Raw genomic sequence first — 19,681 nt, 5'->3', positions numbered from 1 at the left:
TCTACATAAGGGAGCTGATGTCTCCAGATCCCTAAAGTGTTTTCTATTACATTTACTAAAAAGATAATAAATATTGTCCAATAAATTGAATAGCAACTACTTCCCCCCAAAAGGTAAACTTTTTTGATTCACTGAAGTATAAAGTAGACATTAACTTCACACATATCCTTTTCCCTGATTTTAAAGTATAATGACAAGCTGCTCACAATTCCTTGAAGAGATCTCTTACAAAATCGTGGTTCTCAGTAGCTATGATATGATGACAAGCCTGGAAGTATTTTAAAAGAGAGATGTTTCTGATCTCTGCTACTTAAGATGAGTTTCTACTCAAACAAAGGTCTTTGCTTCTCAGCAATTTGCAAGGCTAACTTCATCTTAGCTTTTCCTGTGGCTTCTGAATTCCACATGGGATAAAGATGGTTTCTCTAAGCTCTTGCACTCTCTCTTCCTCTGTCAGTGAGAAGAGGGCATGAACTGTAAATACAGGCTGATTTGCGCTCATTTTGTGTTTAAGCTTCTGCTGACTCTGTTCCCTTCCCATATACCTTAACCAAAATCAGTGCTGATGGTTTCATTGTGGGTACTTGTTTAGTTTCCCATGTTACTATCGGTATAACGGAAACTGTCATTGTTCTTTTTGCCGAGAATGTTTTCAGCCTAGTTTGTCTAAAATTTCTCAACCAAGACACTGATTCGGAGAGATATTAGTAAAATATTTTTCATATATGAATGTTAAAGGGGCCATAATAATGATAACACCACCAATCAATATTTTGTGAGTGTTTACTACGTGCATGGCACTCCTTCCAGGTGTTTCGCTTGTATAATTTAATCTCCGGCAAAATCCCAGTAGGGTGAGAGTTCTTATTAGGTCCATTTTTCAGATGAGGAAATTGAGGCACTCTAGGTTACACAGATAATAATAATAAATGGTGGGCCCAGTTTGACTTGTGACTCCACCATGTCCCAATGCCTTCCAGAGCTATTTGTCAGATGACAATATAACATTGCATATTATTATCTTTGTGGTTTATGTTTTGAACTATCAAGTCAACTAGGGTGAAGTTAGTTGTTTATGAAAGGAAAATCAGGGTGATCTCAAGGAATATCCAGTTTGTTTGCTAAAGTTAGTTTGTTTTCAGGACTGCTAACCTCAGCCTATTTTGACCTTTCAACATTGAACAAAGATGTTTTCCAAAGCTTCTTAAGTACTTAGGTTCTTATACATACAGTAAATTGGGTATGATCATATAAATGTTGAGAGAAGGGTCTGTCCATATGCATGTCCCGATGTATCTCTATACCGTATTTCATATCATCTTTATCTCAGAGATTAGGAGGCTTAGCTGATTTATGGGCTCCATTTATACAGGAAGGAAGTCAGCTTTCCTGACTAGTGCATTACATCTTTCCACTGAATTATGATGCCTCTCCATTTCCTCTGTGAACTTGGAGCCTAATAGGAAAGCAAAAACATCAATAAAATTAATGCATGGTAGAAAGCAGTAGAGAAGCACCAGTGGATTTGAAGTCCACGGAACAAACAGCCATGAATTAGCAACCTGGTGTGGTGGCAGCCTCTCAGGTGGCCTCCAAAGATGCCCACCTCCTGGTCTTCATGCTCCTGTGTTATCTCCTCCCCTTACGTGGGGGTGGGACTTAGTGACTCAACAATGAATAGAATATCACAGAGGTCACTCCCAAGATTCTGTTACCAAGAGAAGGTGGCCCTGTCTTGCATGCCCTTCTCATTCATGCTGAGGGAAGCCAGCTGCCTTGTGAGCTGCCCTATGGAGAGACCCATTGGGCAAGAAACTGAGCCAGGCTTTCAGCCAATAGCCACTGAAGAGCTGAGGCCCTCAGTCTGAGGAGCTGAATCCTCTCTGCCAACAAACACGTGAGCTCAGGAATGGAGCCTGCTGTATAACTTTCATATGAAATCTCAGCCCTAGCCAGCACGATTGCAGTCTTGTGAGAAACCTTGAGACAAAGGCACCAGCTAAGCTGCGTCTGGATTTCTGACCCACAGAAGTTGTGAGATATGTTTGTAGTTTTAAGCCCCAAGCTTGAGTGTAATTTGCTATGCAGAAACGGGTAACTCATACTCTTGGTGATAAACACCATTAGGTTTTCTACTTTGGGGGTCTCTACCTCTAGTTTAGCACATCACACTGGAGGGAGGAGGGATTAAGGCAAGAGACCCCAGTGGCTGGGATAAGTGTTCAGGGCTGGTGGAGGGAAAGGGCCCCCACTGGCAGCCCTGAGGCTGCTCCAGGACTGTCCCATGGTGGAGACCCCAGATTAAAATAAAATCCAAGGTTGGGGTTAGTCAGGCACTAAATGTTGTATAGTTTAAACTGTTGCATTGAACAGGAATAATCATATCATATTGAATTGCACCAATAAAGCAAACTATTTTTCTGGCTCCTGAAAATGTGTGCAACACATACAAATTTGGCTAATTCACATTTTGCAAACTTTCATTTTACATGATTTTCTTTTAACATGAGCTCTAGAAGTACAGTCCATTCTTTTCTGTGCAGTTCTTTGGGAGTACAGAATTATTTTTATCACACAGACAGACAGATATGTTAGGTTGCACTCTAGTCTGTGGGTGATTTAAGGTGAGAATAAGAAGTGTGTCCACATTTCTGTGTTGAAGAAGGTCACTGTGAAGCAAAGACCAAGTGTTCAGGGAATGGGATATAGACATGTGACTGTCACCTGCTTGTGTACATGTGTGTACAATGTCATGTGTCCAGCATACAGCTGTTTTCTACATTGGGTCTATAGTCCCTGGTTGTTTTGAATTGCTCTTTATGTAATTGTCTTTATGCAATGCAATATTTTAAAGTAAAACATAGGTATTTTTGTTTTGTTTTGGATATTTTATTTTGAGACATTTTCAATTTCTTAGGTTAGGTTGACTATTGGAGTTCTAAAATAGGCCGTTTCACTTTTCATTTTGTGACAACGTGATTTAATGAAAAGGGCAGTGGATCTCAGTGAGTATGTACCAGTGGACTTCCTGAAGGAAAGACCTATGTATGGTCTCAAGTTTTGAATATTGAACGCAACTGTTTAATTTTGAACCTAATTTTAATCTAGCTCATTCTCAGCTCTGTCTCTAGTTTCTAACCAATGTGTTCGCAGATTATATACATTTTAAAATTAATTACTTACATTATTCTGAGGCTTCTTGAATTATCTTTTTTAGTATAAAATTGCTTATTTTTTTGCACATGATAAACATATGCTACAGACATATTATTATCCCACTTGATAAAGCCTCAGAGAAAGTTAGTGTCTTGATAAAAGACACACAGCCTGTCTGTAGAAAAGCCAGAAAGAGTACTATATTCTTCTACTTCCTGATCACGTCCTTGGCATTTACAAAGTTTTTAGGCTTAAAAATAAAAATTGCTGTCCATTTGGGCCTGGAGAGATTATTAACACACACGGTGATTTACAGGTTATTTAAAGAGAGTGATAAAACTCTCCATATGTTCTAATCCTGGTAAGTTAGCATATTTTACAAATAAATGAATAGTCATTTAATGTTCAAAAGAGGCCAGAGTTTCCTTGCAACACCTCCTTGGGCTTTACACCCTTCCACATAAAACAGAACAGATGCTTCTTGGTTAAATTGAAGTAATACATACATAATAGGAAAGTAATTAGAACTGCTTTATAGACCTGCAGGGGAATGGATGGGTGGGAATGTGATGAATCCCAGACAATGATGGGTGTTCCTGTATGTCTTAGAGCCAAGAGCAGGAAACGAGTGTGAAATATTTGGCCTCTAATCTGAAGTATAATCACATTAGCATGTAGTTGAATATTAGAGAATAAAGTGATCTGAGTAAAGTAGTAAAGACTTATCACTGAATATCTTAAATGTTAGATTTATTTATGTTCTGAAATCTAAGTCTGATGCTTAATAGTTTAAATATTACGTTTAAAAAAAAGAGTATAATTCACAACCCCCGATGGCTGTATGTCAGGCTATACATTTACTTCTAATAGCTCATCACTGAGGTTGAGAATGCCAGCCAACCCTGTATAGATACAGTTGGAATTTTTCTCTTTGTTATGTCAGGGCACTAAAACACAAACAGAAAGAAAAAATAGAAACTTTTAAAAGTTTGGGTTAGATAATAAGACTTATTAGAGCCAGAAGAGTTGGACTATTGTGAAAACTCGAAGAGGGAAATAACGTTAACCAACCACATGCCAGATCCTTTTACTTTCTATTCCCTTTGGTCCCCAAAAAACCCAAAGCATTGCTAATATTTTCTATTATTTCCTTCTCCCCTCTCTCCCATAAAGAAACGAAAACTTGTCAAGTAACGTACTTGAAGGAATATAGCAGCAAATCAAATTTTAAATTTAAACCCAGTTAGGTTTGATACCATGGCCTATGTTTCTTCCACATCAATGATCTATTCCATAAACACTGTATTCCCTTTTGAGGGAATAAGGGACTGTCACCTTGCTATAATCTCAATACCCAAGTGTTTTTCTCTCAAGAAAGACTGAAATATTGTTATGGACTCAAGAAATTTTTGAGTATCGTTTTTCTTTAATCTTTTTCCATCTTTAAAAAATTTTACACGCATACACACACACACACACACACACACACACACACACACACACACACACACACACACACACACACACACCCTGATAGAGTGGAGGGAGGCTCCACTCATAACCACTTGTTTGCAGCTTTTCAGGCCTGGGTAACTGAGCACATCCACGTCCAATAGCTCCAGTTTTAAATTATTGTTACTCAAGTAGTTTTTAACCCATCCAGTGAGGTAGTATAGATGCTGAATTATAAGACACACTTTGCATTTGATGAGTTCATGTGTGAATGTTTTATATTATTTCCTTCATTTTAGAATTTTATCAGTTGGAAACGTCCCATCTCCCTAATCACAGATTTTAAGGGAGGGAGCACTGGAAGATACCACTAAAAATTTATGAATTTAAGTCTAAGTCCTGATTTCTGAAATGTTAAAATGTCCATTTTATGGTGAGAAAATAGATTACCTCAATACTCTTAACCTTTCCCAAATGATGTCTTTTACCTTTATTTCCTATCTATCTGCCAGTATCTGATCTTCCTTATTTTCAGCTACTTAAGCATGACTATATCGTTCTGTCGAAACTGCTGATTCCCTTTTGGAGTGCGTTAGTATCTTTCAAGTGTAAAATTGTATGGAGAAATAGTAACAGTGTTGCTTTCCATTGAGAGTTCCTGTGGATGATTAAATAATGAGTTTTCATGGGTTAGAAACTTTTGTGACTTGCTTAGGACAATATATCTATGGTTAGGACCTTATGACATTATATTAAGTTATTTGGTGGTACCTGATACTGCATGAGATTAAAAGATGAGGAAACTCAGTATATTCACAAGTAAGGATTCATGTGGGGAAAATCTGTAGGAATAATATTATGTTTTAAAATGGTGGATAAAGTCAGAAGACAATTGTATCTTTTATGAGTTTTGACTTGAATATGAGAAAAATCTTTGAAAGATTTTATTGTGTGTGTTTCTTTTCCTTGTTCCGAGAATGAAATCATATACTAAGTTGACTACTAGCATTTCTTTCGTGGTTTTCCCATCAGTCTCATTGTATCACCAGAGGAATGTAGAAATACTGGATTATTAACTAATGAATTCCAAAGTCAGAGACCTTTGGATTCACTGTAAGATTTTCTTTAAGGGGTAGGCTGCACTGATCCAAAGGGAGTAATTTCATACATGGATTTGCTAGCTTTATTTGAGTTTTACGCATTTTGTTACATTATTTATAGCCATATTACCTTCAGTGAAAATCATTTGTTAATCCTTTTTATTCAGTTTTTGAAGTATGGTCAAAGTTAGTTGGGCTGTGTTTTTACTACTTTGAAACATTAAACAGTTTGTGATATATTTGCCTTATGTGGTCTAAGGAGTGAAAAGATTTGTATGAGAATCTTAATCAAATTTTTAGATTGATACGTGAGACCTATTTTTTTTAAGAAATGGAGATAGTGGAATATTATTAGGATGGGGATATCATATTCCACTTGCTATAATATTTGTTGCTGGATCTGGGCTCTGTTCCCAGCTCCAAATAGAAATGCTAAATTATCTTGGTTAGAATTCTCATCCATCGTATGCTTCAATTTCCCACTTGTCTTTCGTAATTCTTTCTTGGGATTTTGCCAGAGTCAACTAGAAAATGTCTCGTGTACTTTAAGCTTTCAGAGAAAAGACATTGTAAAATGCCTTAGTTATCAAAACCTATCTATCCACTTTGTGATTATCCACTTTGTGATTTTTTCTTCTAGAAATCTTTCATTTCACAAGAGCTTCCCTGGCTACTTGGCACAAATCTGATTAGGACAAATTCACCTTATTTCTAGCTAATATATGTATGTAGGTAATGCATTATGCTTTTGATTAACCTATGTCCAAACTGAGTTATAAAACACACTGACTCCAAAATACACTACACTTCCCAGGCCAAAAAACTGTTTAAGGATATGCTCCCAGTTTTTGATGATCCATTCCACGTCTTCCTTGTGTAAGCATGGGTGGTAGTTTGTGTCTGTGCTAATTCGAATAGTATAATCAAAGAGTTATTCTTTCATTACAACAATTTAAAGATTTATAACAGGAAATACGTCTATTATTTCTATCTTAATTCTATCAGTTTAGTGATCAGAATTAACCTTTGTCATATGTCTTTAAGTACCTTGGTAGATATGAGCATTTATCAATGTAAAAAAAGAATGTGGCAGTGTCGGGAGTGATTTGCCTGATTTTCTGATGTTAAACAAAATTTTCAATTTCATGCAGTTGGTCCTTGAAAGACACTCACAGTTTATCTTTGACTGGGCCATATTCATGAGACTTTGTATTTGTGAAGCAAGTGAAAACCTTAACACTTTCCCCCTGACCCCACTCAAATCCCTTGGGATTGGTCTTTGTGGCGGGACCAATGAATGACCTGAAGTGAGATCCCCTACACCTTCTCAGGGCTGGAGATGGTCACTACTGCTCACGGTGGCCAGACATCTTTTCACAGCTGGCTTATGGCCATTAATAGTCTTTTTTTTTTTTTCTTTTACAGCTGTTGTGAACTTGGACAATTCTGTGGTTGACCTGGAGACTCTTCAAGCACTCTACGAGAATGTGAGTAATAGAAGGAACTTTGAGCATATGCTACACACACAACTGTGTCACTGTACATATCTGTACTCGTTGCTTTAATAAGGAAATTTGATTTGGGCGCACTGAATTTATGTAAGTACAGCTTTGTTAAAGTACTTTCCAGGAACATATTGGACAAATATGCAGTTCGTAGTTTTAAAGACAGTGAGTTCAAAGCATGCTGTATATGAGGTCATTCACATTCCCTCTTTTTATCTGTAATCATAGTAAATACTTATATGGAAGTTTATTTGAGTCGAGTATTGTTCTGTGCACTAACTCACTTAATCTTCATGTGAAAACTATAGGCAGGTACTATAATTACTCCCATTTTACATAGAGGGACTTTAGGCACGGAGAGTTTAAATGACTCGCTCAAGGTTACCGAGCTAATGTGGTGTAGCTGGGATTTAATTCATTTTGGCTCCGTTTCTCTAAACTGCCGCAGTTTATTTTGCTAATTGGCAGGACATTCAGGATTTCTTCTAAAAGCACTTTTTCTGAAGAAGGTGGCAGGAAAAGTGTAAGGTGTCAGAGGAGAGGGACCAAAGCATGGTGTTGTCCGTGACTGCAAAGTGTGCTCTGCGCAGTGATACATGAAATGGTTTTCGCTGGGACAAGGCATTAAATACCATCGAATGGCATCGATTCCCATTGTGAAAAAGCAATGCTCTTTTCAGTGTTTTTGATTAATATCTATGAGAAAGTCTCAGTGTGGTCCTATTTTGTCTCTAATATCTTTGGGTTGTTTTTGTTTGTTTGCTTGTTTGTTTGTTTCTGATCTTGCCTGTACTCTGCCTGGTATTTAAGCTTCTCTGCTCTTTGGGGGCCTTAGTTCGTCCGTGCCTTATTTAGTACGAAGTCAAAGATTTCTTGGCTCTGGGAGATTCACGTGTGGCACGATGCAAACTCTCTTCCCAGACCACTCCCAGAGGGCAGTGTATTCAACCTGCTGGTCCACTCTTGAATTTGATGCTTTTTAAACATATGTGTACATGGTCTCCCCTGTGAGATTGAGACCTTTGTAAGAGAAAATATTTCTCTTAGTGCATTGCACAGATTTTGTTGATCAAGCGTAGAGTTGGTATCTGGTCAGCACAGTGAGCATAGGCTCTCAGTCAGACCAAGTCATTAATGAAGATGGAGAGGGAAGGTTTGAATGGTTTATTATTATGTAGTTGTCTCTACATAATGGAAAACTAGAAGAAATAAATCACGTATTTACTATATTAATAACCCAGTGAAATGTATATTTAAAATATAATCATTTTAGCGTTATAGAAAATTTTCATTTCTCTTGAATCTTTTATACCAACCTTCTCCCAACCATGAGCCCCATATGGAAGAGATGAGGAAAAATAATAGATAAAATAATTTCTTCAGCAGGTCCTAATAATGTATGATGTCAGTGTATATAAACTATTTTTGTGTGCATATATTACGTATATATCTATACACATGCTTATGTATGTATATAGAATATATGTGTATATTATTTGAAGATATAAATGTCTTAAGTTAACCTGATATATCCATGTGTAGGAATATATACAGAAAAAAATGCAGAAATTGAGGATAAATATATTCATGAAGGAAGTTTAATTTTTAGTGATTTAGAGTATCTTATTTGGAAGTTCTTAGCCACTCACAGTAAACTAACTTTACAAAATATCAATTTCTGACTCTGAACTAATTCAATAACCTCCTAGAATTTGTGTCTAAGTTCTTATCCTCTTGTCCATGAAAATAGATCAAGTATTAGCTGGCATTGGTAAACTTTGTGGTTTTCTTTTTGTTGTTGTTGTTATTAAGCTTAATGGTTCAGACTTTTTTGTGTGAGGAAATCAGTTACTTTTTTTGGTGAGGGTGGCTCACAATAATATTAGTTCAGGTAGAACTAACAGCCGTCTTCAGTAGAGGAACTTAAAGAATCCATGTACATAATAGATAATTGTATATGCACATAGATAATTTATATGCAAATAGAACTCATGCTAATTCCTGATTAACATCCATTAAAGTGCAAGTCCAAAGAAGGCAGAAATATTTGTTTATTCATGGCGATATCCCAACACCTAGAGTTAGTGTAGTTTTAAGACCTCCTTTGGGCTTGCTATTATATGGTTTTCAAATCCATTTTTCCTACTCAGACTGATTAATACTCATTGGAGTAAGGATCTATATTACGCCTCTGTTTCTGCTATTTTCACTTTTTTTGTCATAACTTTTTAAAAATTAAAGTATAGTTTGCATGCAAAATTGTATTGGTTTCAGGTATACAACATAGTGATTCCACATGTATCGTACAATGTGCTCACCACACTAAGTCTAGTAAGTCTGTCACCAGGCAAAATTATCCCACTATTGTTGAGTACGTTCCCCTTATTTCACCATCCCTCCACCTCCATCGCCTCTGGCAAACCTCAACTTTTCTTTGTTTCTATAAGTCTGTTTTTGTTTTGTTTTGTTTGTTCATTTGTGTTTTGTTTTGTTTTTTAATTCCACATGGAAGGGAAGTCATGTGGTATTTATCATTCTCTGTCGGACTTACTTCACTTAGCATGATACCCTTTAGGTCATCTATGTTGTCCACATGGCAGGATTAGGGCCAGTACCATGCTGTTTTGATTACTATAGCCTTGTAGAGTAGTCTGATATCAGGTAGCATGATACCTCAAACTTTGTTCTTTCTAAAGATTGCTTTGATTGTTTGTGGGCTTTTGTGGTTCCGTGTAAATTTTAGAATTATTTGTTTTAGTATGGAGAAGGCCATTGGTATTTTAATAGGGATTGTACTGAATTTGTAGACTGCTTTGTATAGTGTGGTCATTTTAATGATATTAATCATTTGAATCCACTCGTACTGTATATTCTTACATTTACTTGTGTCCTCTTCAATGTCTTAGAGTTTTCAGAGTACAGTCTTTCACCGACTTTGTTAAATTTATTCCTAGATATTTTATTCTTTTTGATGCAATTGTAATTGTAATTGTTTACTTAATTTCTGTTTTTGATTGTTCATGATTAGTGTAGAGAAATACAACAGATTTCTGTATATTAATTTTGTATCCTGTTACTTTACCAAATTCATTTAATTATTCTTTTAATTTTTTGGTTGATTCTTTAGTGTTTTCTATGTATAGTAGTATCATGTCATCTGCAGATAGTGACAGTATTACTTCTTCCTTTCCAAATTGGATGCCTTTTATTTATTTTTCTTGTCTGATTGCTGTGACTAGGACTTTCAATACTATATTGAATAATAGTAGTGAGAATGGGCATCCTTATACAGTTCCTGATCTTAGAAGGAAAGCTTTCGGCTTTTGATCATTGAGCATGATATTAGCTGTTTGTCATAGATAGCCATATTCATTTTGAGGTAAGTTACTTTTATAACTTACTTTGTTGAAAGTATTTTTTATTATCACAAATGAATGTCGAATATTGTAGGATTTATTTTTCTGCATCTATTAAGATGAACACATGATTTTTACCCTTGGTTTTGTTGATGTCGTGTGTCACATTAATTTTTTTGTGGATATTAAACTATCTATGCATCCCTTGTATAAATACCACTTGATTGTGGTTAATCTTTTTAGTGCATTGTTGATTTTAATTCGTTAGTATTTTGTTGAGAATTGTTGTATCTATGTTCATCAGGTAGATTGGCCTGTAATTCTTTTTTTTTTTTTTTTTTTTTTGGTAACATGAGTACTGCAGCATTTTATTAGTTCTGCACTTTTTCTGGGTCAGGGAACACCAGGTGTTCGTGCCACCTACTGAGTGTGTGCCGCAGTAGTGCTTTGCCATACCTGCTCAATCAGTCTCCAAGTGGAATGGCTCCCGTATTTGCACTATGACACCCTCCTGTTCTTGCTGGACATAGCTCTAGGAGAGGAGGCTAGGGATGCGATATAGCAGTCTTGCAAGTCTGCCAAAGAACCTGGATAGTGCGCCCACGCTCTCCAAGTGTAGGGCAATATAATCATCGGTGCTCCCTGGATCCTTCTGTCCTGGAGTGTTCCCTCATCTCCCAATACCTCTCACAGTTTCCCAACCTTCTCTATGTGGTCTTTCTCACCAATTTGTTGTACAGAAGCTCTCTAATTCGCTCTCAGTTGTCTCTCAGGAGAAATTACATGAAATATAGGTGTGTATCTGATGTGTTCTTGGGAGAGAGTGAGTTCAGTGTCCCATGCTGTTACCTTGCATCCGCCTCCTTTGTAATAACTTAAGAGACTGTCACGTGGTAAATAATTAACAGTTCTTTCCAGTGGGATCTGGTAGCCCAGTCATCCTTCACTGTATCCTGCTATATATAAAAAGTGATGATAAGCATATTGGTTGAATCTTTGAAGAGTAAGCGAGGATATAAAATGTTTACATACTTTAAGAATTCTGAGTCATTAAGGACAAACTACTGCTGACCTATTTGCCTATAATTGTCTTCAGTTTCTTAGGGGTAAATGCTGAGGCAAAAATCTGTGATTTTTGATTGCTATATAACACTAGTAGATAAAGGCTCCCCAGTTGTTTATTAATATACCTCTAACAAAGCAAGGGACTTTTCCTAAATGAAGAGAGACTTGAAATACATATTCCCTATCAGTGAAAAATACATTTATTTAAATCCCTTCTTTCCAGTTGTTTAAGTTCTTAGAAGAGTTTTGATCATTTGAAGAACAGGAGATCTGAATTTTTAGAAAAGATAATAATTTAATGTTATTATGTGCCAAGCACTATTCTAAGTACCTTACATGTATTCATTAATTTAATCCTCTAAGTGACTTACTTACGAGTTATGAGGAAGAAGTACTATTTTTATCTAACCCGTTTTAGAAAAGAGGAAACAGACACAGAGTGGCTCTTTCAACTCAGAGCTGTGTTAACACCTCTTTACCTCCATTGAGACTGCGCTCCTAAACAGAATTTTCTGCCTCCGGGGAATAATGGGACAGAGCCTCCCAGGAGGAGCTGAGACAGCACTGTGTGGTGGAAAAGAATATGGGATAAAATAGTCAGAAGAAGTTTGTTCATATTTCAGCTCCACAGCTTAACAGATACATGCCTATAATAAGTTATTTGTTCTTTTACAGTTTTTATTTGCTCATTTCTAAATAGGATTTCTAATTAACATCAACTTTTTTTAACCATTAAGTTGATGAAAAAAGAGTTTTCTAGTAGACCATTCAGTACTATTATGCCTCCTTTTTTTTTTTTTTTTTTGGTAAAAATAAGTGGGCAAAGAACTTCAAATAACAGTGATTGTCAAACTGTAAATGGTAGGATTAGGGGAAATAAAGGTTGTGTACCATATAATTCCAGTCAAATCGATCCTTTTGCTCAAGGGTCAGAAGATTATGCCAAATGAAGCAGAATAAATGCCTGTAAATTTACATGCAAATAAATTAATAGGAAATACTTTTTTTAAAAATTGTCAAATTCAGAACGATACTACTATATTCACAATGATTTGAAATTTTATATTTTATCTTTGGAAAGAATCTCAAAGATTCAATAAAGTTACAGATATAGTACAAAGATTTTTTTTTTTTTCTGTACCATTTGGGAATAAATTGTCAACTTATACACTCTCACCCCTGTTGGCTGTTTGTATATCTTCTTTAGAGAAATAGCTTTTGCCCATTTTTAAATTGTGTTGTTATTTTGTATGCTATTGAGTTGTGAGAGTTCCTTATATATTTTGAAAATTAACCTCCTTTCATACACATGATTTTCAAATATTGTTTTCCCTCTTGTCTATCTTTGCTTTTATTGCCTGTGTTTTCGGTGTTATCTCCTTGAAATCATTGCCAAGACCAATGTCATGAAGCGTTTCCTTCCATTTTCTTCTGGGAGTTTTACACTTGAAGCTCTTACACATAAGTTGCTAGTCCATTTTGAGTAGACTTTTGCATATGGCATCAGATAAGAGTGCAATTTAATTTTTTTCTATGTGGCTTCCAGTTTTTTCAGCTCTATTTGTTGAAGAGACTATCTTTCCCCATTGTGTATTTTTGGCACCTTTGTTGAAGATGAATTGACTGTATATGCATGGATTTATTTCTGGGCTATCTATTTCTGTTCCATTGGTCTATATATTTGTCTTTATGCCTATATCATACTGTTTTTAATGCTGTAGCTTTGTAATATAGTATCAGGACGTGTGATGCCACTATATTGGTTGTTCTTTTTCAAGATTGTTTTGCTATTTTGGGTCTTTTTTGTTTCATATGAATTTTATTTAGACTTTTTTTCTGTTTTGTAATAAAAGTCAGTGGGGTTTTGATAGATAGCATTGAATGTGATTACTTTGAGTATTATTGACATCTCAATACCATTAAATCTTCCAATCTATAAACACAAAATGTCTTTCTTCTTCTGTCATGTTTAATTTTTTTAATCAATATTTTATAGTTTTTAGTGTGTAAGTCTTTCACTTCCTTAATTAAGTTTATGCTTAGGTCTTTTATTCTTTTGATGTTATTCTAAATGGGATATTTTTCTTAATTTTCTTTTCAGGTAGTTCATTATTAGTGTATAGAAACACAGCTGATTTTTTTTGTCCTGAAACCACTGAATGCATTTATTTGTTCTAGCATTTGTGTGTGTGTGTGTGTGTGTGTGTGTGTGTGTGTGTAGTTGTTAGGGTTTTGTATGTATAAAATTATATCATCTTAAAACAGAGACAGTTTTACTCTTTAGCTTTCTGATTTGGATGCCTTTCCTCTCCTCTGTCCTCTCCTCTCCTCTCCTCTCCTCTCTTCTCCTCTTCTTTTCTCTCCTCTTTTCCTTTTCTCCTCTCCTCTCCTTTCCTCCTGTTCCCTCCCCTCTTTTTTTCTCATTGCTCTGGCTAGATCTTCCAGTGCTATGTTGAATAGAAGTGGTGATATTGGGCATCATTGCCTTTTTCCTGATCTTAACATAAAGCTTTCAGTTTTTCACCATTGAGTGTGTTATTAGCTATGGTATTGTCATATATGGCCTTTATTATGTTGAGGTAATTTCCCTTTCTTCCTAGTGTATTGAGAGTTTGTCATGAAAGGGTGTTGAATTTTATCAGATGATTATGACTTGATTTTATCCTTCATTTTGTTAATGTGATCTATCACATTAATTGATTTTCATATTGAACTATCCTTGTATCACAGAGATAAATCCCACCTGGTCATGGTGAATGATCATTTTAATGTTCTGTTGAATTCAGTTTGCTAGTATTTTGTTGAGGATTTTTGCATCTAATGTTTATCAGGGATATTGGCTTTTGGTTCTCTTTTTTGTAGTCTTTTTCTGGCTTTTGTATTAGGGTAATGCTGGTCTCATAAAATGTGTTTGGAAATAGTCCTTCTTCTTTAGGTTTTGGGAAGAATTTGAGAAGAAATGGCTTTAATTCTGTTTTAAATGTTTGGTAGAAGTTGTCAGTAAAGCCATCTGGTCCTGGGCTTTTTTTTGTTGAGAGGTTTTTGATTACTCATTCATTTTCCTAAGTCATTATAGGTGTGTTCAGACTTCTTTTTAATTTTTTTTTTATTCAGTCTTAGGAAGCTATATGTTTCTAAGCATTTATCCATTTCTTCTAAGTTATCCATTTCATTAGATTATAATTTTTCATAGTTGTTTCTTATGATCCTTTTTATTTTATGGTATCAATAATTATGTCTCTCATTTCTGATTGTATTTATTTGTCTTTTTTCTTCTTCGTTATTCTAGTTAAAGATCGTCAATTTTATCATTTTATTTTTTTTAAAAAACTTAGTTTTATTGATTTTTTCTTTTGGTTTTATATTCTTATTTCTATTTTAATTTTTGTTATTTGTTCTTTTTCTAGTGTTTCGATGTATAAAATTAGGGTGTTATTTCTTTTTTTTTAATGTAGGTGTGCATTGCAATAAACTTCCCTCTTAGTACTGCTTTTGCTGCATCCCACAAGCTTTAATATGCTGTGGTTTTACTTTCAGTTATCTCAAGATATTTATTAATCTACCGTTTGATCTTTTTTTTTGACTCATTGGTCAGTGTGTTGCTTAATTTCCACCTATTTGTGAATTTTCCAGTTTTCCTTCTGCTATTGACTTCTAGTTTCATTTCATTGTCATTAGTAAAGATATTTGCTATGATTGTAGTCTTCTTAAATTTGTTCAAATTTGTTTTGTGAATTCTAACATGTGATCTATCCTGGAGAATTTTCTGCATATGCTTGAGATGAATGTATATTTATTTTATTGTTGTTGGGTTGAAATTTCTGTATGTCTGTTTGGTTCATTTGGTCAGATGTTGATCATGTCCAATGTTTCTTTGTGATTTTCTGTTGGCTATTTATTGTTGAAAGTGGTTAATTGGAGTCTTCTACTGTTTCAGAATTTTATAATCTATATTATATAATGCCAAATATAATAGAAAGTATCTATTGTGTAGTTATAACAGTATTATTACTGTTTTACCTTTTACAAAATAATTGAATATATAGCCCTTTTATGTGATATTTACACTTAAAGTTCTTAAGATAAAAATTATTACATAAAAATGATATCTTAGTATTTGAGGATTCTTATTATAATAATAGTATATGAACCATCATTATGAGAAGGCAGAATAATTATTTTAAAGTCCTTAAATGTAATGTGTTCTAGAACAGATACACTTACATTTTTTAAAATATTCTGTGCTATGGAGAAACAAGTCAATTTGAGGAAAATGGAGATTTCGCAGAGTAGTGGATACAATTTTAAATATTTTGTTATTTAAACGAAGACATTTTAAGTAGGGGGTTGCAGAAGATGAGGAAGAGAAGCCACATGGATATCTCAGGGATAATATCCTGCCTGAGGTGTGAGCAATCCTGATACATTTAAGGAGCAGTGGGAAGGCCCAAATGAAGTGATGAGGGAGGGAAAAGTAGTTGGAAATGATCAGAGATGTATTGAAGGGACCAGCTTCTCTAGAGCCTGGTGAGCTTTTGTGAAATTTTGACTTTGCGTAAAATAGGAAGTTAATGCAGGGTTTTGATCAGAGGATTCATGTTTTAGAAGGAAAGCTCTGACTGCTGAAGAATAGATTATGAGGAGGCAAGGTAGAATGTCAGAAACTGTGAAGAATAAGATATAATAATAGCTTGGACCATAGTAGAAGCAGTGGAGCTGGTGAGAAGTAGTCAGATTCTGGAAATATTTTGAAGAATAGGCCAACAGAACTTGCTGATGATTTACATGTGTCCTGTGAGAAAGAGGAATCAAAGCTAACCCCAAAGATTTTGGCCCTAACAATGGGAGCAGTAGGGTGACCGTTAACTGGTATGTGGAAGTGGTTTGGCGCAGGATGGGGGAAATCATCTGTGTTGGTCATGTTAGGTTTCGGTCGTCCATTCCAATGGATATGTGGATCTAGGCAGAAAGTGGGACGTGGGCTCCGACTGATAGGTGGCCTATTATTGTGGGTCCAACGGGAGACAGAAACCACAGAACAATGTAAACAGGGAAATGTATTATAATGAATGCTTCATCTGTGGTGGGAGAGTGCAAGGTGTGAGGATAACTAACTGGTACCCTAGGGCGGACGGAGAGTACCCAAGGAAGGATAAGAACCCCTTGGATGGGGGGTTCTTTCCCTAAGGCTGTGGTACAGATATTCCTGAAGCTGCCAGGTTTGCCTGGACCACAGAGGGTCCCCAATTTTGTGACAAGCAGGAAGCAAACATCTGTGTCGCAGGTGTGCCACAGTTGGTAGGTGGGCATGCAGGAGTCAGGGTGCTGCACGGAGCATGAAGCTCAGAGCATACAGTGTCCATGTTGTGAGAGCCCAGGAAACAAGCCTCTGGGGATAGGTGAGCCATAACTGGTGCAGGAGCCCAGTGCATTATGTCTATAGGGAACTAATTGGTCACTGGGCTTAGGCTGGGACTGGAGGTTTCCAAGAGGCTCTGCACACTCTCAGTGTGCTAAACTGGAGCGGAGGACCCCCAGATGTCCTCACACACCCACACTGCTGATTGTGCGGCAGCAGGAAGAAAAAGCAAACACAAGAATCAGGAAGAGCCCCCTTCCTCCTTTAGTTTCCCTCCAGCACCTCTTACTGGCAAAGTTTAGCATTGCGTCCACTGTAAAGGAAATTCAAAGAGCCCTATCCATGATCTCAGAGTGGGTTCAGTGGGGTAAGTTGGGGGCTGAGAGTCAAATAACTGGCATAGAAGGTAGGGAGGGTTGAGACTTAGGGAGGTTTGCTCTTACTTGGCATGTAACTCACATGTAACTTATCACTCCATATGATCTGAGTCTTTCTGGTGTGAAGGTGTCTCCAGAAGGAAAAAAGTCCATGCTTGGATTTGGTTTGGGATCTCCCTGGAAATCTTTCAAATTTTATGGTGTTGGTATAACTGTAATTATTAACTCCAGGTCTGAAACAGTGTTTGAAAGGTATCTGAATAGGATCTTAATTTTGCTTTAGTAGTTTATTAATGGTATTTGAGGAAACATTTAAATTTTATCTAGAAAGTTTTATCTAGAAAAAAATAAATTGGCATTTAATGTTTAAACTCATTTTTGTTGTTATTAAATATATGAGATATAATCTTATTTAGCATTCTACTACTTATCCTTTAGGACAAAAAACGCATAGTTAACCTGAATCCTTTCCCATAAATACATGCTTTCTTTGTGCCAGATGCTTAAATGTCATTGAACTGTTTTAAAGTAGTTGTATTTGATCTCTGTGAAACAGATGGAAGTAGTTGCTATACAAACCTTATTTAGAATATAGTCTTTTTTTCCCTCCCCTGATTGCATATATATATTTGGCAGTGAGCTTTCTCTTCTAGTTGTGAATGAATTGTGGGCAGTCTCCAAATCTAAACACACCCTAATTTCAAAACACACAATCCTGAGGGCCCAATTCCTGTTTACTGAGGAACAAAAATCTAGTGAAACCACATAGTTACTAAATACAGAACATCCTACTGAGTTTTTAAAACCAAAAATCTTTATAGTTTATTCAGGGTTACTGACTATTATTGAGTTCAGATAATAAAAACTCTTCAAAGCAGTATTTAACATATAAAATTGGTTAAATATATCTTTTGTTTCCAACTTTTAATATCTACTCCTTATATGGCCTGGAGAGTTTGTGAGTAGGTGGAAAGTGAAGGACTAAAGAGTAGGGAATCGAGGAGTAGTTGAGGTACATTCCTTGTTATTTTTTTTATTCTCATTATTTTTTAGTGTGTGAATGACTGACATCAAGTCAAAAGTGTATGTAAAAATGTCCATGCATAACTGTTGGTTGAATTGTGTTTTTCAGATAATGGTTCAATTTCTCCTTTATTTCATAGTCAAGAAACAAAAAAAGATCTTAAATATTAAAATAAAACTAGACCTCACAGTGAATCCTATTAGAAGTTCAGTTGAAAAAGTTTTTTAAAAAGGGCAGAAAGAATTCCATATCCCTTTGTAATTAAACAGCTCTAATCCAATTAGAAGGAGAGGGGGGAAAGCAGGTAGGCTTGAAAGAATTAGAGGTTTAAATTTACACTTCTCAGGATTGGATTTCATAGGCATGCTTTATAGTTTTAGTAATCTTGACCTAGGGTAGTAGTTGACGTACCATAAACTTTAACCTGGAAGGATATAACGCATAACACGTGTCACATGATAGCATCCTCAAAAGTATATACCGAATTGCATTAATGAAAATGAATTGGATTAACCATCTGTGCGCCTATACTTCCTAAAGGTATTTAATTGATTCTTGTTTTAAGCAACATTAATTATTCGTGTCTTCAAACAAATGTGAGAGGGGTTTTGACTTTCTCCATGTAGATGTTTTAAAATGATCATACTCTCATGTTTCATTCTTTTATTGAGTTGGTTCATGCAATTCCTGCAAATATGCTTATTTTCAACTGCAAATGTGCTTAAGGTGAATTTCAGAATGAAAAAGGAAAGCTTTAGATCTTGTATCGCTTACAGACTCTATAGACTTAATAAAAACCAGAAATTATATTTCTTGTACATCTAGGATGTGATATTGCCTGCCAAATCATGAAATTAGTGACTAATTTCTTACAGCTATGCTTCTTTTAGATCAACTATCTCTAGTGAATTCATGGATAATGAAAGTTAAAAGGATTAACACTGCTGCATTGGAAATATGAGGAAATAAATACCATGGGATTGTTCATATACATTTTTCATCTTATTTTAATGGGAGACTGTAATTTGATTAGTGATATCCAAAAGGTTGATTTGTTGGAGAACAGTTAACATTTTTATGTTCACTTTTGGCTTCTAGGGTTGTTGGCTATTTACTCTTTGCCGGTAGGTTCTCTGAGCACTCGTTTTTCACATCTATTTTTTGGTTTTGCTTGGTTGCTTGGTCTGGCCATGCTAAATTGTGGTGTCTCTGCTTCACCACCTGGCAGCAAGCTCCAAGCTGTTTGCCTTCCAGCCACCTGGCCTCTCTGTTTCTTAAAATCTAGAT

The 19,681-nt window shown here is 35.7% G+C and overlaps 1 protein-coding gene across 1 annotated transcript in view; it reads left to right on the top strand.

Annotated features, from left to right (window-relative positions):
- Positions 1 to 19,681, top strand: part of FMN2 (formin 2) — a 331,660-nt gene that overhangs the window by 178,499 nt on the left and 133,480 nt on the right. Inside the window, exon 8 of the mRNA XM_033099694.1 lies at positions 7,134 to 7,195. Within this exon, the coding sequence (XP_032955585.1) occupies positions 7,134 to 7,195 (62 nt within the window). The remainder of the gene's footprint in view (positions 1 to 7,133; positions 7,196 to 19,681) is intronic.

Source organism: Rhinolophus ferrumequinum, chromosome 27, assembly GCF_004115265.2.
Source record: "Rhinolophus ferrumequinum isolate MPI-CBG mRhiFer1 chromosome 27, mRhiFer1_v1.p, whole genome shotgun sequence".
In the NCBI taxonomy this organism is placed as follows: domain Eukaryota; kingdom Metazoa; phylum Chordata; class Mammalia; order Chiroptera; family Rhinolophidae; genus Rhinolophus; species Rhinolophus ferrumequinum.
The sequence above is the reverse complement of the archived record's forward strand: the minus strand, read 5'-3'. Positions and strand labels throughout refer to the sequence as shown.